The sequence below is a fragment of the Eptesicus fuscus genome, chromosome 11 (genome assembly GCF_027574615.1).
Source record: "Eptesicus fuscus isolate TK198812 chromosome 11, DD_ASM_mEF_20220401, whole genome shotgun sequence".
Lineage (NCBI taxonomy): Eukaryota > Metazoa > Chordata > Mammalia > Chiroptera > Vespertilionidae > Eptesicus > Eptesicus fuscus.
This window is the reverse complement of record NC_072483.1, coordinates 83040069-83063214: the sequence shown is the minus strand read 5'-3', so window position 1 is coordinate 83063214 and position 23146 is coordinate 83040069. Positions and strand designations below refer to the sequence as shown.

The window sequence follows — 23146 nt, the reverse complement described above, 5'->3', positions numbered from 1 at the left end:
GTGGAGAGGGCTGACACATGGATTCCTGGCTAATGTCTGGCTGGTGTTGCCACTCAACAATCAAGGGAATGAGTGAAGAGAAGCAATTTTGATGAGGAAGAACCCTCTCTTTCCGGGCTTTTCTATCTCAAAAAGGCAAGCCAAGGTCAGGTGACACACAGGTACTTTGGGCTGCTTTTTAACCCATTGTTTGGACTCAATGGCCTCTGTGTGTAGGCCCCCTAAACATGCAGATGTTGCTTTCCGTGAGTTTCAAGTAAAGCAAAAGAAAGACATTTACCGGTGAAACTTCAGAAAAGCAAGCACACACTATCTGGAACTGTGGTGCCCACAAGATAAGTCATAATAAACATTCTACTTTTAATGTAACAGACTTTCCATTCTCCACCTTTGCCCCAGGCATCTGCACACACAAATCAAAACCTTCTTAAGTCATGGAATAATTTAAAAAAATAACATAAAAGCAAACAAGAGTGCTTCCTGTGCGGTGAATGGAAATTTTTTGCCCATTTTATTTTGCAGGCACACGAAAAGTAGTTCTGAATATTTAAAACCGTAAGTAATTGTGTTTATTGTGTAATTTTCTCCTCTTGAGAAATGTCACACCTAAATTTTGTTAGAAAATCTCTTGTGTTCAAATATTTTAGAACTTCGTCTAGGACCTAAAGGTACCCTTCTTCCATCAAAATATGAGGCCAAAAAAATCATGTTATCAGTAATTTCTGGCTAGATAAATGAAGACTAACATGAGAATATAGTGTGGTAAGTAAAAGTGTGGAATTCACTGGAATTGACATGTGTGGTTCAATCACCTATTGACTGTGTGATCCGAGGCAAGTTACTTAATTTCTCTATCAGTTTCCTCACCTCTAAAATGGTAATAATAATGGGATCTATCTTATAGCGGTGAGAACTAAAGAGATAATTATGTGAGGCACGATGTCTGACACATAGCATGTGCTCAATAAATGTTCATTACTCCCTGTCCACCTTATTTCCCCCTGCATAACTACAGCTGAACGCTAGATCTGTGGCAGCTTTTATCAAATAAAGTAAAAGCTCTCCACACTGTGCTTAGTTCCAGAGGAAGGCCACAAGAAGGTTAGAAAAAGTCAATTATCCTTCACTGCCTGTGTCTTTGCTGGAAAAAGACTCCAATGCAATGACAATGCCTCTGGAGGCATTTCCTCTTGATGCTGTCCGGGGTACAGTGGAAGGGAAAAGAAGAAATCAGGGTAGCAGGTTCCTAGGGGCCTGGGGGTCCAGTCTTTACTGTTCAGGCTAGCTCAGTCTCTCAAATAGCTTCTTTCACACCCACTACTGAGGCCCATGAGCCCTAGAAATTGTGCCTGGGAAAACATCAGCAGCTTAGGGAAATCACTGCAGAATGAGCCCCCTACTTGCCCTTTGGAACCCCTCGGCTCTGGAAGCAATAATACCTCTGGTACAGCCACTGCCATCAATTAAAAGTCACATCCTTGCCTAGGGAGGTGAGTGGGAGTGGGGTGGAGGGGTCATTGGAGGAAAGGGGGGCATTTTGATACTTTCAACAATAAAGATAAATTTAAAAAAAGTCACATCCTTGCCTTGATGGTAAGTGTGACATTGCATCAACCCCCACAAAGCCACTTCCTTTCCAGCAAGTAGAAAACATCTAGGAACATGAGTTTTGCTGTTATTTTTTTCAGCTCTGTAGAAGAGGATTTTATCTGTTCTTGGCAAAGATGAAGTCAGACCTTTGGTATTTCTTTCTCTTCTGCTTCCAAGTTGAAGTTCTAACAGGTAAGTGGTCTATTGAATATTTCTTATGTTATAACTTTAATAAGTGACAGTAAGAAAAATCAAAGGTAGAAAATTTACGCATCAAATAGAAAAAATATTTTTTTTGAAAGTAATAACAATTGCAGAAGGGCCCAAGTACATGGATGGCTAAGGGCATTTGTCACTCATGTCACCGTTGATGGCATTGAGCTTGTACTGCTTCCTTTGATATTATGTTTTAAGGTAAAGAAAAAGGTTTCATCAGTCCATTACAGTTTTTAATTACCTGCTTGGAGTTACCTTTTAGTGGATAAAGTAGAAGAGCGGCCTACTATTCTCAGAGAAAGATGAAAGGCAGAACGACTTGTATCAACGGAATAAAAATGCAAAGTCCTGACATTGGGCTGGGAATTATTTCTGAAGGAGAAAATGAAATGGAAGGACTTTGAAAAATTAGGATTTTTATTTTAATCTTATCTGGGTGGTCTATTGTCAGAAATGCCCAGGCCTCCACAGGGTTTTCTCAACACCAAGTGTCAGAGTCCCTCAAAAATGCGAAGGAGTAGTGGATGATGTAAAAACACACCCCAGGGTAGACATTAAAAAAATAATAGTTCTGAAGTTCTCATTCTTTCTCTCAGGTGGCATATGTCAGACTCCATTTAAACAATGTAAACAATACTATCTACAACTGAACTAATGCATGTGCTCCTACTGCTTCTTACTCTGTACATTTTATTTAGTATTTATTTTATCCTTAACTCTGAGCCATGTTTTTGAGGCTGGGAAAAGAAAAGTGAAATTATATTAAGTTGGGGAGTTTTATTAACACTAAAAGTGAAATCACCACTTTTAGTAGGTATAATCTTATTTAGAAATAATAATTTTTTTTTAGTGGTACAAAGAAATAGACTAATTTTTTTTCAAAAAACCCCAAAAAACATGCAAAAGTAGATTGGTCATATGTTTGACTTTCAGTGGCTCAAGGTGGCTCAAATGCTCTTGTAAAGAAGAATGAGGAATGAGGAAATAGGATCTACTTATAAATCCCAAGGGCAGTTTGGGACAATTTGCTTGTCTAACTACGGTTTTTCTACAACCCAGTGGAATCCTTTAGTGACATAAACAACAAACAAATAGCTTCAGAATTAATATTTATTCTTTCATTCACTCACTCATCAATTTATTCATACTGCACCAAGCACTTGCTATGCAGGAGGTACTATGCTAGCTGCTGTACGTACAGTGATGAGCAAAACTAGGTCAGTCCCTGCTCTCATGGAGCTAAATAAGTGGTTGGGAGAGAGGGACTAATCATATAATCCCATGAATTAATGATAATTACAGGTAGAGCTCAGTTCTATCATCATAGAATATAATAAAGAAGACTATCTAGACTGGGTGGGTGTAGAGGTGGTGTTGGGGAGCATGGTTCATTGAAGTCTTTTGTGTGGAAGTGGTACTTAAACTGATATTTGAAAGACAAGTAGGAGTAAATTGTGTGAGGGTTGGGAGGAACATTCCATACCATGAGGAGAGTAAGTGCTATGGACCTGTGGCAGGAGGGAATAAGGTAAGGCCAGGGAACCGGAAGAAGGCAATGTGCCTGAGCACAGAGAAGGAAGGCGTGGGGGATGATGCAAGATGAGGTTGGGAAGGAAAGCAGAATCCCAACATGGCTGTCTATAGAAAGAACTAACTCACACATTTTAGGTCTATGAAAATTTGCAAGACTTTTCCTGCACTGGACACTAAAAACAAACAAATAAAAGACAAAAACAAATTTAAAAAAATTTAAAGCCACATAGGGAAATAAGTCAAATGTGTTTTTTGTCCTTAGGCAAGGCTGTGGGAGTCTTGAAATAACTTATTACTTTTCGACAAAATATTTTTTTCCGATTTTTTCTGTTGGAACACTAAATTCTTTTGTGCATATGTGTATATGAATACTAATGGAAGGCTTTCTACCTCCTGGAGTTACCTCCATATGCTGATGATGACTATTTTTTTTTTTTTTAGTTCAATGTGGAGACTTGAAACTTGGATGTCCCTTCTAGTTTTTATATCAAAAATAAAAAGAGGAAGACAGACTCAAGAGTTTTGATTCTGTCAACCACCAGTTCCGATAGAATATTTTGTTTGAGCCATGTTGACATAGACGTGGGACTTTCAATAATCAATTAAAGAGCATTTAAATGTAACTTTTTTTTGAATTTGAGAAGTCAAACTTTTATCAGACAACATTTATATTTTCCTTGGGCTCAGCACCAAAAAAATCCATCCATGAAAGACTCAACAATGCCACCATCACCAACATCTCTATTGCACTCATGATTAAAACTCTTTTCATTTTGTACTATATAGATCTAAAGCAAAAATCTCAAGGCAAGGATGTGACTTTTTAAAAATTTATCTTTATTGTTGAAAGTATTAAAATGCCCCCCTTTCCTCCAATGACCCCTCCACCCCACTCCCACCCACCTCCCTAGGCAAGGATGTGACTTTTTAATTGATGGCAGTGGCTGTACGAGAGGTATTATTGCTACTGGGGGCTAAGCATAACTCATGGGTTGTTAATGATTTTGAAGACACAGGAAAAGTCTACCCTCATTCTGTTTGCACTTATTTAAATATGATGAGAGTTTCTTGTATATGTGAATTCTTATTTTTACATTTCTACAGGCAGGTGACAGAATAATCATTATGAATTTAAACCCTGTTAGAGCAAAGATCCGATGTTGTTGCAGACTCAATGTGTTAAGCACATATAATTTCATATCTAAGAAATTACAATCACAACATACATGTGATAGCAATGTGACCACTTTAAGTGTTTGGGACAATTATATACCCAATATATCCTGAAGGAAAATAAATATCTGAAAATACCTTCCAAATCTAGCACTAAGTCAGTGGTCAGCAAACTCATCAGTCAACAGACCCAAATATCAACAGTACAACGATTGAAATTTCTTTTGAGAGCCAAAAACCGACTTCTGTGCATGGGCCACGAAGTTTCAATCGCACTGTATGTGCGCGCCCGCACATGGTATTTTGTGGAAGAGCCACACTCAAGGGGCCAAAGAGTCGCATGTGGCTCGCGAGCCGTGGTTTGCCGACCACTGCACTAAGTGGCTCTTTAAGTGTCTGGACTCTGGTTTCAGATTCTTTAGGTCCAAATTATGGCTTTACCATATATTGGCTCTATAACAGTGGGCCAGTAATTTAAAACCACAGTTTCTTCATCTGTAAAACAAGGATAAAAATAGACAATCTGACTGAAAAGGCTGTTATGAACAACAAATGCGTGCAATGCATTTAACACAGTACTCAATACATAAGAAGCACCCCAATGCTTCTAAGTTATTGCTATTATTTTTGGAAGCTTTTGAAAGCTTAGATATTTATATAACTTCTAGACCTATTGGGCTTCAGAGAATTGGTTTGGAATCATTCAGTACTGAAACCAGAAAAGTCTGTGTTCGTGCTACCTGTCACTAACAGAACCAATAAGTAGCGACAAGGCTTGAATCTTTATGGCGCTTTATTCAGATGGCCAGCGATCTGAGAAGATGGCGTGTTATACACCCTAAATACTGTCTCCCAGCTCATCTCAAGCTGACCCTTTTTATGAGAAGAAAAGAGTAGGTAAAGGGTTTGGAGTTCAGGAAAACAATTGGTAAGGGGTTTGGAATTCAGGGAAAACGGCTAATCAGATAAAAGCTGCAATCTGGTGGTTTTCCGAGCATCCCTTCATCTGATGACAGGTGATTCTTCATCTGTGTCCTGGGGGGGCTGATGTTCTCTCCCTGGAGCACATGACTCAGATATCGTCTTGGTCCCTCTTGGTCCCTTGCAGTCCTCCTGGGGCACAGAGGTCGAATTGCTGGCGGGCCTCTGGAAGTCAGGGCAGGTCCAGTCATACATTCCAGTCCTGGAACAATAGCTTTCTACATGCATTAATTACCAGGCCCATTAACTATAAACTAAAGCTAAGATTTTTAAATTCTTGAGTTTGCATCATTATGAGTCTTTGTCTTTGGACTGGGATATCTGGTAAATAGGATCTCTTGCCCTGCCTTTCTTGCTCTGCTCAGCCTGTTGCAGGACAGTTACCACCATGCTTATCCTCTATATTTTTCTACGTATTTATTCATTTAATATTATTGAGCTTCTAATATGTTCCAGGTCCTGGGGTTATTTTGGGGACCATGATGCAGTCCTTATTCTTTTATTAAAAATATTTTTTCATTGATTTCAGAGAAGAAGGGAGAGGGAGAGAGAGCTAGAAGCATCCATGATGAGAGAGAATCATTGATCGGCTGCCTCCTGCACGCCCCCTACTGGGGATCAAGCAAGCCTGAATCTAGGGCATGTGTCCTGACAGGGAATCAAACAGTGACCTCCTGGTTCATAGATTGACCCTCAACCACTGAGCCACACTGGCAGGGCAGCAGTTCTTATTCTTGTGGAGCTCATGGTTAAATGAGAAAGATGGGCAAAAATAATTATGCTCTAAGCATATATGAATTACAAATATATAGGTGTAAGCAAAATAGGGGGAGAAATGGGACAACTCTGAGTTTCTGAGAGTCGGACAAGTGACTCCCTTAAAGCATGAGGTTTTTGGGTTTGTGAAATGAATATTGAATTCAGTTTGGAAATGCTAATTTTGGTGTGTCAGGGGATTTCCAGGTGGAGATGTTGAAAGGGAATTGGAAATATTCCCTGAAGCTAAAGGGAGGGGTGGGCTTGAGAGAAAGGTGTGAATCACTGGAGCCTTAAATGTAAACAAGTTCACCCAGTGAACACCTTGTCTGCGTGTCCTAAGGGCTTTGCACAGCAGTTGAAGGATGGAAAGTATGTGGATATTCATGAGTACTGACAAAATTCTCTCTCCCTCTCCCTGGAAGAGAGTTGGGTCTATTTTAATCTCATGTGATTTTCCTAGGAGGACAATTTCAAATCAATGGCAATGAAATAACTGAAGAAGTAACTTGTTTGCAAATTAATTACTTAGTGAGTATTTGCTGCAAAGTTTTATATCACCTCTGGGATTTTTCAATTTTCTTGAAGAAAATCGGTTTTTACTAGAAGAAAATTAATCTTTCATTTAACTTAGAGGACAAGGCTTGTTTTATTCCCCAGTACAAAGTTCCTTGGAGAGTATGGAGCATACAAACAATTCACATGTTCTGTGTGTGTGTGTGTGTGTGTGTGTGTGTGTGTGTGTGTGTTTTATTTTACATTTTCTCCTTTTCCACATTTTTGGCCTTTTCCCTCGTTAATGTTAAGTGTTTGGATTTGGCTTATTTTGCCTACTCTTCCTACTGATTTCAATCACTTATGGGTGCCTTTGAATAATAATACAAATATAGAAATGATCTATGTATTAAATTTTTAGCTAGTAGACTCATAAGAAATGACAATGCTTTTATGAAAGGAGAAAAAAACTGTTAGAAAGCACATTTTTAGAATTTCTTAGTAAAAGATCAAATGTAACAGAAATCTAAAATGAACATTGCAATTTTTAGAACTTGCCTCTATGTCACATTCCTGTGCTGTGCTCAGCTAAAGCTTATCATGGTTTGATTAAAAAAAAATGTGTTTAATAAGCACTATCAATAATGTGAACTCAGGAGATCTTATCTTTCTATCACCCTGACACCTTTGGGAGGTTTGTGGTTAGAAGTCTGAGCTAAGGAGAACAAAGTCAAATTTCTGATTTGTCTTACATCCCTGCACTGTGTGGATTTTCTGAATGTTTTTGTCAAAAGATTTTCAACCAGGGATAATACAACTGCTTACAAAGAGTCGTGGCAGGATGGGTTCAAATAAGACTGTCTTATACTGAAGAAATGAAATAGTTTAGATATTAAATGAATCAACTTGCAAATAAACTTTTGGACCATAGAGCAATTCTCAGGTGAATACATTTTTCTTCAGAGAATTTTCTTAACAGCTCCCCAAAAATAAAGATGCAAATGCTTTTATCTGAAAACCTAAAGAAGTCACCTAATATAAAGATTCTGTTTTTTTTTCTCTTGAAAACATTAGTCCATGGATATCAATAGTAATATTATACAAATTATAGTTAGCAGCAGTTAACAGGTTTGAACCTCTTTGGGAAAGATTGTACCCTACAGACATGTAGTCAACATGATTAAGAAGATATAGTACCTGTCCTCTAGAGCAGCGATTTTCAGCTGGTGTGCCACAAGAATTTTTAAAACGTGCAATACCTGACTATTTAGTCAGGGACATTGACCTCTTTCCCTTAGATTGTGAAATAAAAAAATGACAACAGCCAACACAACAATAGCCATCTGGTGTGAATGAGTCAAAATTAAACTTTTTTTTTGTCAGATTGGTAAAAAATATATCTTTTGGTGCACCACAGAATTTTAGTAATTAGTTTATGTGTGCCATGAAATGAAAAAGGTTGAGAATCGCTGCTCTACAGTATTTATAATCGGAGAGTACCAACAAGAAGTAAACAGATACAATATCAACAAAAGACTAAGAATTAATAACCAGATTTTAAGACTCTCTACCAGGATTCAAGAGAACATATTCCTATTTGTATTTTTAATAATGTATTAAATGCTAAAAGATATAGCATGGTAATTGTATCAGAAATCACTCACATGCTGTGGTTATGAAACATCTAGGTGTATTAGAATACTCATTGGCCCCAGAACCACTGTACATTGGACAAATGTAATGACCGTGCACTCTGGCGGTCCTAATAACCAACCAGATTTAAACCTGACCTTCCCTCTAAAGACATAAAAGAGCCAAGAAAATCATTAATCATCTAAATACATCTTTATGAACTTGGGAGATACTCACAGGTAAAGAACCTGTTTCTTTGAAGCTCCAACAGATAATTTACATTAGAATCTGATACCCTGGTTGAAGAGGTGTCTTTTATGCTTGATTGTATATTTGCATGTCCTTGTTTCCAGAAGAAAGGGAACCTGGTATAGCTAACCTTGGGATCATATCCCACCGATGAGCTATAATCCTGGGCAAGATGATCCCTTTTTTGGCCCCAGTTTAGCTTGATAAATGTAAATGTGAAATGAAAGGCTTAACCGGATCATTTCTAAGAGCCTATTGGTTCTTACATTCTATAGTCAATGCCTCATATTCCCAGATTTATAAATATCTACATATTTATCCATCCATCCATCCATCCATCCATCCACCCACCCACCCACCCACCCAAGAGGTATTTCCTGTGATCTACTACATACCAGGTACTGTTACAGAAACTTGGGATGTATCTCTATAATAAGATGAACAAGGCCCCTGATTTTAAAGATTACATTATGGTGGGGTAACTAGACAATAAACAAGTAAACAAATAAAACAGATAATTTCAGATAATGATAAATACTTCATCTCAGGTAATCTATATATATAAAAGCCTAAGTGACTGTTATGACTGGTCGTTATGATGCACACTGACCACCAGAGGCAGACACTCAATGCAGGAGCTGCCCCCTGGTGGTCAGTGCACTCCCACAGCCAACCTCCTATGGTCCCTCCTTCCAGACTGAGTGAAATGGCCCCGATCAGCTCTGATTGCCAGCCAGGCCAAGGGACCCCACCTGTGCACAAATTCATGCACCAGGCCTCTAGTATGCTATAAAATGACTTGGGGTGTGTTTTGGATTGAGTGGTCAATGGTTCTTGGAGAAGTAAGAAGCATATGAAGATCAGAGAGAACATCCCAGGCAAAGAAAAAACAATTTCAAAGCCCTAAGGGACCAGCTTCTTGTGTTTGAGGGATAGGAAAAAGAGCAATGTGACTGCAATTCAGAGAAATAGGGTGGGTCATGCATGTCATTGAAACCAAGGTAAGGAGTTAGATTTTATTCTAAGTGAAATGGGAAGGCCATACATGTTTTACAGGCATGGCAATGGTACTATCCAATTTTGTGTGTTAGAAAATCATACTGGTTTCCTTGAGGAAAATGGATGGTAAGTGGGAAAGAGTGACAACAGAGAGTTTGGAAGCTTTTATAGTCCCAGGGAGAGATGATGCTGGTTTGGATAGTTGTAGTTTGATGGAGGAGAAGTGAATATATTCTACTGGGCATAAAACAGGAAATTAGACTTTCTTCCTGTAGACAGATTTTAACAGTGGTCTTGTAAGACTCAGTCTGTGGTGAACACTGTTTAGCTTCATGTGGTTGCCTGCTTCCATAACCCTTTCCTTGGTTGTTGCTAGTGGCACTCCAACCTTAAATTAAACCCCAAATATTTCATGCACCCAAGAAGTTATGTGACCTTACAGACAAATAATCTAAACTGCCTAAGCCATCAGTTGTCTGTACATGGAAGAATCAGACTTGATGTATGATTTCTAAGTTTATCAGGTCTGACTGCATATGATGCTGGTTAGAGGTTGATGTTACAGAAAATGTGTATAAGAGTGTGGGGGTATTTATTGGTACAAGGGTGTCTGAAACATGGACAAGCAATGTATGTGAGAATGTATGGGTATTTGAGATGGAGATGGTATGTTAGGGAGAATGAGGATAGTGTGGGCGAAGACATTTGGAAGGATGATTTTATATTAAGAGTTGGTATCTGGAGAAAATTTAAGCATGAGAGAAAGGAACAAAGGGCAAGATGAAAGAGATTGGTGAAGGGGACACTTGCAATTTTTAATTATTGATGTGGCAGAGGAACTGATCAAGCAGATTTGACACCCAAGCACTGGCTATAAAAATGGTGGTTGAATATTAGCCTTGGAGATAAAAACATCCAGGGAGGGTGAAGAAAATATTCTTGTTGTACAGAGTAATGTACAGATTTTCCTTAAAGTGTCTGTCTATCCATTAAATGCTTCAGTCATGGTTACAGGTATAACTTCCTTTTGATACTGTTTTTCAAATGTCACCAAAGACTAAGGAGAATTTGTGATTAGGTATTTGAGCATATCTGTTCTGTAGATGCCAAAATAATTGTGAAGCAATCCATTAAATTCCATACCTACTTTCTTTAGTTGAAATTATTCAAATTGCAAACAGATTTGCCAAGTGGTTTTTCAGATGGAGAACTTAAGCATTGAGTATATAGAAACTTAAGTCAGGCTTTTTATCACTACATCTATCCTATATAATAAAGAGCTAATATGCTAATTAGACAGAACATCAGAATGACCGTCTGGACAACCTTCCAGATGAAGCCGGGGCTGCGAGGGCTGAGGCAGCTGGGGCTGTGAGGGCCAAGCCCCTTGCACGAATTTTGTGCATCGGGCCTCTAGTATATATATAAAAGCTTAAGCAACTATCTGACCATTTGACCATCCAACTGGTAGCTATGACACGCACTGACCACCAAGGGGCAGATGCTCAATGCAGGAGCTGCCAAGATGTGGTGACTTGGCAGCTGCAGTTCTTGGGTGACACACCTGGAACCAGAGAGGAAGGAGCCCGATTCCAGGGTGTGTCACCTTCTTGCAATCTGGGACCCCTCAGGGGATGTCAGAGAGCTGGTTTCAGCCCGATCTCTGCAGGCCAGGCTGAGGGACCCAGTGCATGAATCTGTGCACTGGGCCTCTAGTTTGATAATAAAAAGGTGACCAGGTAATTTTTAAATGAATTATGATAAAATAAAAAATTAAGCATGTCCAGTAGAAATGACACTTAGTAGGACATCTCCAGTTACTCCTCTGATGTCAATGGCACAAACCCTTGGCACTGTCACTCAAGAAAACTTGAGGTAGTCTTCCTAGCCCTACCAAAATACTTTTATGGGTAAGTAAGATAGTCTCATTCATTTATATTTTTACTAACCCCCTGAGACAGCCCACTAAGATGCTGGGACAGAGAGGGGATTATAGGAACATGGTTTCTTCTCTGGAAGACACAACAGCAAAGTAATAGCTCTCTTGGTTATTTGCAGTCTCAGATGGTATGTTCTGATCCTGGATCCATGGAGACTAACGGTTAGAAAGAACTTTAAGATGTTTTGGTCTCACTTCCTAACCCTAACCATAACCATGACCCTAACCCTTTCACAGATGAAGAGACTGAAGTCAAGAGGGGTACTCTAGTCACAGAGGCTTGCTAATGCCAGAGCCAGAATTTGCCTCTGGTTTTCTTGGGAACCACTGAATTGGACTTCTTCCATCTTGTACCGCCAACCATTTTGTGTGGACACAAAAGGGGAAAAATTTTGATGACAAAATAATCTTCAGAAATAGAGAGCAATGCATTTATGTCTGTACACACAGTGGTTGCAGAAACTTTTACTCCAAGATGTCTTTGTGGTTTACTTACTGCCATTGTAAAGTCCCTGGGAAATTTACTTTGATTATTTCTAAAGGAACTGAGAACCAGCCCACTGCTTTTATCTTCTACAACAGACAGTAGAGACATAAGCATCAAAACAATAGTAGCAACATAATTTACTCAGACAAATAACTCCCCAAGCAAAACAACTTTCATTTTCATATAATATAGACTTCATCTATACTCATGCTATTGGATCTTTCCCCTTTGCTTATATTATACCCTCTATTTTAAAAATGAAATAAGCATTGTTTTTCTATATTTTAAAAAATTTAACTCTAGAACAAAACATCTATAAAGAAAAGTAAGCAAATATAAATGTCCTGTTGATGAGTAAGTTATAAAGCATACTACCTCATTCCTACAACCACTACATGTCAGAAATAAAACATTGTCAGCACATAGAAGTCTTCCATGCCTGTATTTTCCTTTCTGATGTCAACTATTCCAACTCTTTTCCCCTTTTAGACTGAACTTTGTGATATCCACTGAGGTTATATATTCTGTTTCTATCTATTCTTTTAGTCATTACCACAACATGCATACTGCACTTATCAAAGTTTCAAGTTACATATACCTTTCCTGTCCCTAGACAATATGTTCTAGGTTGATAGGTAGTTTCTTTCACCACGTTGAAGATATAAGACATAATTTCACTGTATCATGGCTTTTATGGTTATTGCAACATCACCTGTCAATCTAATAGGTGCTTCTTTGAAGGTAATCAGTCTTTTTTTTCTCTCTTGCTGCTTTTAGGATTTTCATTATGCTATGTGTAGATGTAAGTATTTTGGAAACACCTGCTAGTGATTTGTTGGGATTCTTGAATCTGTGGATTATGACTGCACTGTGAATAAATTTTCTAGCCTATTTTTCAGTTTATCAGCTTTCTCTTTACCTTTAATACTCAACCTTTCCCCTGAGTTTTTAATCTGTGTGGTTTTTGCCAGTATTAGTTGTTGCGTTTTTTTTTTCTTCAAATTAGTTGATCTTTTTTGAGTTTTCTGTGCTCTGCAGATATTATTATTATAACTTTGTCTTTTGTTTTCTTAAACATAGTAAGCTCAATTGTTTTATTTTGTGGGTCTGATAATTCAAATATATAATTGTTTGTGGATTTGTTTTTGTAGTCTGTTGTTTCTGTTATGTTTCCCTTTGTGTCTGATTATTTTTTATGGTGTGTTTGTCATTGTATTTAATTATTATTTGTAAATATGATTTGAGGTCTGAGATGTAAATTTTTTCTTCCTGGAATAGCTTACATTTTTATTTTCAAAAGCCTCTGGGTAATAATAATCCAAAATCACTTTAAACAAAATGTAAGAATTGAGAGACTATTGAAGAGATTCAAAGGTGGGTTATAATCTGCATGAGGGCTGGTTTGCTTCTGGTTTACCTGTACTCCAAAGATATAACCTTTTGGGATCCCAGCTTATTGAGGAAAGGGTCTTCTACTAGATTTCTCACTTTTCACACTCTGGGAGTTGAAACATGAAAACAAAAGTTTGAATCTGGGAGAACAGCAAATGCTTTCAGAGTAAAAGTAGCTCCTAAGCTCTGCTTATCTCTCTGAGTTCTGGTTCTTCAAATTTAACCTAGTACTTTCTTCTCTTTTAATAATATTTTAGACATTTTGTTCATCATTTTAGTTGTTGGGGTATGGGGTGATTTTGAACAACCTGGACTGCCATACTGAAAGCTAGAATACCTGTGTGTATATTCACAAGCAAACCCCAAGTTGAAAATTTATTCCAAAGTAATATGATAGATATACATTGAAGCCTACAGATATTAAGAAAAATAAGTAACTGTGGCAAATCTTAAATAAAATTAATAAAAAATCTTAAGTAAATTTTTAAATAAAATTTGTGCAAGTAGAGTTGTAGTAAATGAATCCTCCTACATAATGTTAGTCATATTATAAATTGGAGCAGTTCTTTCAGCATTAGTAGATGCTTTAACAAATTATGGTAGGTTAACATTATGGCCTTTTATACCACCATAAAAAGGATAATTATGATGACTATGTCAAAATAGAATGTTTATGATATATCATTAAATGACAATGGAGGAAAACAAAATAATATGTTTGCTATATAAAACAAGTATGTATATGGATGAAAAAAGCAAAAATACACAAATATTTCAGAATAAAGATAGAGATTTTAAAACAAGTAGAAAACTTTCATGATAATATTTTCCCCAAACAATTTCAGCATAAAAGTTTCTCACATTTAAAAAAAAAAAAGGAAGAAGAAAAAAAGGAAGGCAATGAGCAGTTTGAACTTATCCTATATAATAAAAGGGTAATATGCAAATTGACCAAATGACAAAATGACAGGTCATTATGATGCGCACTGATCACCACGGTGTACATGCTCAATGCAGGAGCTGCCCCCTGGTGGTCAGTGCACTCCCACAGGGGGAGCACTGCTCAGCCACAAGCCGGGCCTAAGCTGTCAGTTGGACATCCCCCAAGGGCTCCCAGACTGCAAAAGGGCGAAAACTGGGCTGAGTAATCTAATAACTCAGAATCTGTAGCCAGGCCCAAACCATCTCAGTCTCCTCCTTCTGTGATCCCTATGTAGCTTACAAAAACAACCTTGGCTTCCTAGAAGATGAAAATTAATTAAAAAAAAAAATGAAACAGTAAACAAATATTCGGGGCCTTACCTTTTTCATCAGACCTTAATTTAGTTTTCAGTGGATGAGGTTCTGAGAAGATACACATTTCTATCATTTGAAAATGATGCATCTGTTCTTTTACACTCTAGCAAGAGAGTATAATATCAATGTATATTTAAATATAATCACTTATTTTTAGTGTAAGCTATTTGTACTTTAAAAAAATTTTTCTTAACTGCATCATTCCCAAAATATCTTCCCAAAACTCTCCTTGTTTGACTAAGTGCAAATCCTCCCTCAATTTCAATATTAAAAACATTTCCTCAAAGTGGCATTTTCTTATTTAAAAAAATATTTTTATTGCTTTCAGAGAAGAAGGGAGAGGGAGAGAGAGATAGAAACATTGCTGATGAAAGAGAATCATTGATTGGCTGCCTCCTGCATGCCCCCTACTGGGGATCAAGCCCACAACCTGGGCATGTGCCCTGACTGGGAATCGAACCGTGACCTGCTGGTTCATAGGTCGATGCTCAACCACTGAACCACGCCAGCCGAAAAGTGGCATTTTCTGATTTTACAATAAAAATTAGAACCAATATCACCACCCTTATTCAATTAGTTCTCCATTCCTTACACAAATTATGGTGCATTACTACATATTTATTTGTTTACCATCTTTTTCCAATATGGAAGCTGCCAAAGGGCAGGAACCATATCTGTTTCATTCATACTCTGTAAATATATTGTCTAATATGCTGCATATTATATATTCATATATGACAAACAAGCTTCTGGTTAGGCTTCTTCTAGGGCACAGTTTTAACTATTATGTTCTTTTTTTGTGAAGTTTTTTCATTTTTATACAATAGAGGTGACTTTATGAAGAGATTACTTTTGTATTCAAATATAATTATTAGGGCAACCTATTCCTAAAATGTTGCTTTTTTTTTTCTTTTTATCCAGAAGAAATCGATGATTTTGCCAAGTCTAAAATATTTACATTTCACAATGGAGGTGTACAAATGTTATGCAAATGCTCTGAGAATGTCCAGCAATTTAGAATGGAGTTGCTGAAAGGAACACAAATAATCTGTGATTTCAGTAAGACAAAGGGAAGTGGAAACACCGTATCCAATCAGAGTCTGAAATTCTGTCAATCATCCAATAACAGTGTCTCTTATTTTCTGAATAACTTGGACAGTTCTCATGACAGCTATTACTCCTGCAGACTATCAATTTTTGATCCTCCTCCTTTTCAAGTGAAGTTCAAGAGCGAATATTTGCATATTTACGGTAAGATATTGTTTTCATCTTCTGGATGTAAATGTACATATGCATTTTGACAACTTTTCTTGCTAATGAAAAAAAATAAGTATATTTTGGGATGGAGTTCATTTAGGTGCAATTGATGACAATTATGATGAAAATACGTAAGGGATGATCTATATATATAAAGAGGTAATATGCAAATTATCTGGGATGCCTTAAGGCGTCACGACTGGCTCAGGAGGCAGCTGCGTGCACAGATGGACGGGAGGGGACTGTGTGCCACCCCCAGCCCCAGCAGCCACGGGGAGGCTGGGGATGGGGATGGGCCGACGCAGAGACACAACACACAGGGGCACCTGCTCTTAGCCACCACAGCATGGCTGGGAGCAGGCCCCCAGAGGACAAACACAGGGGTGGGGGCCTGCTCCCAGTGGCCACAGTGCAGCTTGGAGCACGCCCCCACCCCAGCAGACACACACAGAGGTGGGGGCCTGCTCCCAGTGGCCGTGGCATGGCTCAAAGCACACCCCCACCCCAGCGGACACACACAGGGGTGGGGGCCTGCTCCCAGCAGCCTGTGGCGCAGCTCGGAGTATGCCCCCACCCCAGCGGACACACACAGGGGGGCCTCTGTGTAGGAGCTGCAGAGGAAACACCTTTTCTGACCACTCATTGGCTAAGCTCCCTGTACGCCGCCACTCGCAGTGTTCTTGGTAACTTGGGTAATAAGAATCCAAGAAGGTGATCTAGGGTTTTTCCAACTCATTCCTGGAGGAAAAAATGAAGGTCCACTGCTGGAGGGGCTAAGAAATATCATATCCTGCCCTAGCTGGTTTTGCTCAGTGGATAGAGCCTTGGTCTGCTGACCACAGGGTCCGGGTTGGATTCTGATCAAGGGCATGTACCTAGGTTGCAGGCTTCTCCCTGGCTGGGGCCCAGGTCAGGGCTCATGCAGGAGGCAACCAATCAAAGTGTCCCTCTCAAATTGATGTTTCTCTCTGTCTTTCCCTCTCTCGTCCATGCTCTCTAAAAATCAATGGAAACATATCCTATGAAAGACACATCTTGAAAATGCCTAAAGAAAGTTGTCATTTTTTCATGGTGAAGGGACTGGAGTCCATATTGATGAAAACAGCTTGGCAGCTGTGGTGGCTGGCAGTGGCAGCAGCAGTGGGGTGATGGGGGTGGCACCTTCCCCTGATCAGCCTGGTCGCTTCCTGCAGAGGGAGGCCAGACTGCAGCTTAGGCCCACTCCCCCCTAAGGGCTCCCAGACTGTGAGAGGGGCAGGCTGGGCTGAGGTACGAATTTCGTGCACTGGGCCTCTACTTTATTAATAATAATAGATATTAATCAGTAATATGCCATTTGTTAATGTAGATTGCTGAGTTAGAAATAGATCATGTTGTCTCTAAAACAAATATGCCATTGCCCAGCTGGCATGGCTCAGTGGTTCGACCTGTGAACAAAGAGGTCGCAGTTCGATTCCTGGTCAGGGCAAATGCCTGGGTTGCAGACTCAATCCCCAGTGGGGCATGCAGGAGGCAGCCCATCAATGACTCTTTCTCATCATTGATGTTTCTACCTCTCCCTCTCCCTTCCTCTCTGAAATCAATAAAAATATAAAAAATAACTAAAATACATATGCCATCAAAAATCAGGAAAAATGAAGACAAATATCCAAACCCATGGCTTAATAACTATTACTTCTATTCACATAAGGCTTAAGGTTGTGGTTTTTGCTAAATTTGCAGAATGCAGTGAGATGACTGAAAAGAACAGTTTTATGTCATTACTTTTTCTACTTATTCTTTTGCAAAAATATGGACAGAAAAGTCCTTTTTATTAGTCACATTTGTAAACATATTTGTGTGTACAGTCTTTTAGGTTTTAGTTTTTGGATCCTTGCTATAATACTAAAATGATGTTGTTTACTATTTACTGGGTTTTATGGTTGCAATGAAGACAAGCTCATTTGATTAAATCGTTCTTTTAAATTCGTTAAAAAAAAAACAAAAACACCTTGGAATTCAGCACTGAAAGAGGAGATTTGATTTTTAGAATTTGTTCTTAATATCTCTTTTTTCTAACCCAGAATCACAGCTTTGTTGCCAGCTGAAGTTCTGGTCACCCATAGGATGTGCAGCTTTTGGTGTCATCTGCATTTTTGGATGCACATTTTTATGTTGGTTTAAAAATAAGGTGAGCAATGTCTATCTTTTTTTGCATCAACTTTACTGAGGAACATCAGTGGTCATTTACTCATCAAAGTACATATTACTCTTACCAGAGTACATGGATCAATAGGTAGACCATTTTTCTCTCTCAAGATATACCTACTAACTAAACTACTAACTTGGAACAGAAGCTTACTTTACAGCTGCTTCATTTCAAAACTTATTCGATGGCTTACAAAGAGATATGTTGTTATTATTATTCAACAAAGATGAGACAATTGAGGCCCATAAAAGACAAAAAGTCAGGAGGAAGGTAAAAACATAAAAATAGAAGCTTCTTGCTTTTAAAAATTATTTAATATGGGCTGCACATTTTATTCTAAGCTTCCTAAGAGTCGGGACAAAGATGAAACTGTTCTGTTTCACTCCATTGGTTAACTAAGAAATAAGTGAGAAAATCTTATAAGGTACCAGTAGTAGCTGAGAAGTAAATGGCCAGCTTGTTTCCATGGTAAATTATTAGGGCTCCTTATTTTTTATGAAAAACCACTGAAAAGCTATGCAGAATGATAAAACAACAACAATAATGACAACAACAAAAATCTGTGCTGAGAATATTCTTTTTAGCCTTTTGCAAAACACATTCTCAAAGAACTTATACCTCCCTGCATATGATGCAAGTCTGCTAATACCCAGGTGTAGCCACAGTGTGATCATTGACCAGGCAGTGAGTATATTTGTGCCAAATGGAATATGAAAAAAGAGATAAAGAAGGAAGAGAATGAGATAGAGCCCATGACCTAATTCTACTGAGCAAAGAACAATAAAGGCCAAAATGAGGAAGTCAGCTCTTTTTACTTAAAGTCCTTTTTGTTTTGTTCTCCTACTTAGCTGAAAGCCAGGACCCCAAGTCCCATTATAACATTTGTCACATACCAGTCCGACAAAGAATAGAAAACAGTAAACAAATAAACCAAAAACCAACCAAACAAACAAATAACAGGGATGGAGATGGGAGAGAGCAGATGACCAACCTGTTTTCTGACTTTCTCTTTCAGAAGCATCGAGCCAGTGTGCACGATGCGAACAGTGAGTACATGTTCATGGCAGCGGTGAACACGGCGAAGAAGCCTAGGCTCACAGGTACAGCAACATTTAGGGCTTCGGGAAGAGAAGAGCTGTCTTCATCGTAAGCCTGGAATTTTCATTTATGATTTTTAAAAAATATATTTTTTATTGATTTCAGAGAGGAAGGGAGAGGGCGAAAGAGATAGAAACATCAATGATGAGAGAGAATCATTGATCGGCTGCCTCCTGCACACTCCCTGGTTGGGCATGTGCCCTGACTGGGAATTGATCCCTGACTTCCTGGTTCATAGGTCCATGCACAACCACTGAGCCACACCGGGCTTAATTTATGATTTTAAAGGGAGGAATAATGCCTCTAAGTCTGACTTTTTGTATTTTCTGTGAAAAAATGAATTCTTATTTTACCTGATTTTATGTTTTTCTCCAGTGTATTGAAAACAAACAAGGTTATAAACTACTATTAAAATTAAACAAACAAGTTCATAAATCACTGTTGTATCAAATAAATTTTCCAATCGATATTTTAAAAATTGAGATGATTCAAAGTCTCCCTTGTTAAAAACAGTTCATTAAGTCATACAATGAGATTTACTGAATATCAATTAAGTGCAAAAATCTAAGGGAGGCACTGTGGGAGATATATAGATACATGGAGATTTTAGACTGAGATTTGGAAGAGAGATCTGGATTGGTGTTACCAAGAGAAAGGAGGAGGAATTGGTGAAGATATTGTTAAAATGTGCAAGTTTAAAGAACTTGGGTATATCACAGAAGGCCAGTTAGGTGGGAATTTGACCTTTTCCATTCAGATTAAGCGTTGTTAACTTGAGTGTCATTAAGTTGAGGAGCATTCAGAAAAGTTGAAGCATCTATTGTAGATAGGTGTAAATTTTATGCTTTAGAGGTTGCAATGATATGAGGTATATGATGAGACAGAAGCCATTGCATTTTTGCCACAACTCATTGGTGAATAATTTATATTAAAGAAACACACAAAACATCTGCCATAGAATTAAAGTATAGAAAGGGAGCTAAATGCTCTTTTAGTCCATCTCACTTTTCAGATGCAAGAAATTATTAATGCCCAGGGTGTTTGGAGACATCTTTGTTACCCAGAGATTGATACCATAGCTTTGACACTAGCAAAGAGCTTGTGTTTCATATAACTTTGCTATTTAAAAAAATAAATTCTCTTAATCTCTGTGCTCTTAATAATGTGTCTGCTTTGGTATGGAACACTTAAAACAGACCCTGAGACAGAGACTTGGGGACAAGTAATTTAGGTGGAAGGTGACCCCAAGAAGAAGGGGTGAGGGAACAAGGAGAGTGAGACAGGTAAGGAGGAAACGCAAATGAAAGTTGCATTGCTGAGATCTCAGCTAGAGGCCACAGGATCTCTGAGGAGTGGACAGATGTCTCCCATAAGTGGGGCATTATCCACTGGCTCCCACCCGCCCTGGTTTAGGGTTGGCTACAGAGAACCTTAATCTCCCACGTCCCTAAACTGTGCCCTGTGCTTGGGATTAGCTGGCTCAGAAGTCTTCAGAGAAAGCCCTGAGGCAGAAAAGCAGAGAAATGCACCATGGGCTTTTGTGCTAGAACCCTCGGCATGCACTGAGGTGTCCACCCCCTGAGGCTGAAATCAGAGGTGGGTGGTTTCATGTTCCACCTACCAAGCCTAGTATATCTCTTCCAATTGGATTTAAACAAATAGCTATGCAAATGGCCAGAGAGTAAGCTTCTTGAGGGGAAGCAGGACCTTCCTTCTCTATATTCCGAAAGCATTACACATACCCAATTCCAAGCAGAGCCTGACCCAGCACCTCTGTCAAATATTTATTGAAAGATTATTATGTGAATAGCACTGTGCTGAGTAATGTGTGCTGGGCAGAGGGAGGGAAGACCCAAGACAGTCCTTGTTTTCAGTTTGTAATGTCATTGGGAGAGGTGATATGTTTACACGGAGGGTGGAGTTACGTGTTAGTGTCAAAAGTATGTAATTGCGAAGTGTACATTTCAGATAATATCTGTTATGTAGGAGTTGAGAGTGGGGCGAATAAAACTGTATGGAAAATGTGGAACTGGTGTTGGGTCTTGACTGATAAAGAAAAGTTTGGATGGGGTGTGTCTGTGGGTGTGCATATGCATGTGTGCGTGTGCATGTGAAAAAGGGGGGAAACTTGAGAAAGGGAATTGGTGCGTGGAGAGCTTTTAAAGAATTTATGCTACATTTTTGTTACAGATGTTGCTCATAACTTGGGACTCTCTAGCACCCAGGCATGAACCACGTTGGCCATCTCCCCCCTACTTGAAGTGCAAGAGTTCCTCATTTCCTGGACCCTGAAGAGTCTGGCTTGATTTGACTACATACATCTACTGAAGCTTTGTTCAATCCGGACCAGTAACTATACCAGTCAACACGGATAGTTACAGACTGCCTCAGAGCTGTTGAGTTCTATGGAAACAAACACCCTCTTGCGACTTTATAGAAAGCCGGGGTCACATGTGCCAACAAGCAGACCTGGCTGGGATGGGATCACGTTCACATTTGCTTCTCGCCAGTAAAACACACACATCTACAAACATTGTTAGAATACGCCACGGGCACTGAGTCTACAAAGCAAACAGGCAGCCGAGGGCCAGCATGTGTCCGCAATCCACTAACAGACTACCTCTTCTCGTAGGATGAGCTTCCCTTGTTAAATCAGACAGTAGAGGAGTTGCTTCAAAACTGTAGGTATTTTATTTCTGAGGTGTCAACGTGTGACTATAATGTACTAATGCATTAGTGCACAGTACTCTTCTCCAACTTCTGAACCCCAGTCCGCCACTCCACCAAGAGTTTAGATACCGTCTGCTCTCAATTTTCCTTTTAAAAATACTTCTACTATTTGACAGATGCTCTGAGGAGGGAGCTATGTCTATATTTTTTCCTCTACTGCTCCATAAAGTACATAGATAGTATATATATGAGTATAATATATATGAGTACATATATTATATAATACATATATATTAACAATCTGATGAATATGGTTTACCTATATTCTTCCTACAAGAATATTTTTGCTCCAAAAAGACATCTTCCGCCCCCCCCCCTAGATTCAGTTAAAATGGTGTATTTTCTTGACTTGGTATTAGTGGTAGGAAACATTGGCCAGAATGGAAAGTGATTTCATTTTTATGATCCTGTTTTCTACCATTACCTATGTTTTCAAGGTGCTATTAATTACAAGCTAGGCTATTTTTGTAATCAAGGTCCTGGGGTAGAGACAATGATGTATTCAGCATCAAAGCTGCGGTCTCCGGAGGTCACTGCCAAACTCCGGCCCTGCTGCCTCTGGGCTCCACTGGCTGAAATGAGCCCCATCAGCCTGGAGCAGCCATCCAGACCTGGATGGAATTCCACGGGTTCAGAGACTCCCCTGAGCGAGGGCCAACCAGGCGTTGTTGCCCTCAGAGGCTGACGTCATCCTGGGACCACAGTGGGCGAGCCTGCATTTGTACCTCCAGGATTTGTGAAGAAGCATCAGCATGATGGCCTCTCCTAGAAACCATGCCACTTGGAAGCTGGCCTGGCCCTTCAAGATAGTTTTGGTTGGGAGATTGTTAGATATGTGTAACGTGGTTATTCTTAGCCTGGATATTTTCTCTACTTCCTGTGTGCATGCCAAAGACTTCTGAAACAGCCAATGCGTATTCAACAATAGTTTTAACTGTAGGTGAAAATGGGGTTATGGTAGTTTTAATATGTGTAGTTGCCTGCTTATGGTTTACTTTTTTAAAAAAGTGAGATCTGATATGTCATTAGGCATGCTTATATTATTTTAAGCATGTGTAATGCTGGATGTGTACAGTACAATACTGAATTTGTAATTTGAATCAAGTATGGTGTTCTCTGTTTCCAGCTGACTTGA

The 23146-nt window shown here is 39.0% G+C and overlaps 1 protein-coding gene across 1 annotated transcript; it reads left to right on the top strand.

Annotated features, from left to right (window-relative positions):
• The first annotated feature begins 1724 nt into the window (after positions 1-1724).
• Positions 1725-21512, top strand: ICOS (inducible T cell costimulator). Its single transcript, XM_028153034.2, has 5 exons — positions 1725-1782; positions 15660-15989; positions 18059-18165; positions 19199-19283; positions 21472-21512. The coding sequence occupies exons 1-5, from the start codon at positions 1725-1727 to the stop codon at positions 21510-21512; spliced, it is 621 nt and encodes a 206-aa protein (XP_028008835.2).
• Positions 21513-23146: the final 1634 nt, after the last annotated feature.

Bases quoted from the DNA above. Each gene is read 5' to 3' on its own strand.
- ICOS (XM_028153034.2), top strand. From the start codon at position 1,725: ATGAAGTCAGACCTTTGGTATTTCTTTCTCTTCTGCTTCCAAGTTGAA. The intron at 1,783-15,659 runs GTAAGTGGTCTA...CTTTTTATCCAG, and splicing joins CCAAGTTGAAGTTCTAACAG to AAGAAATCGATGATTTTGCC. The intron at 18,166-19,198 runs GTGAGCAATGTC...TTTCTCTTTCAG, and splicing joins TATGTTGGTTTAAAAATAAG to AAGCATCGAGCCAGTGTGCA.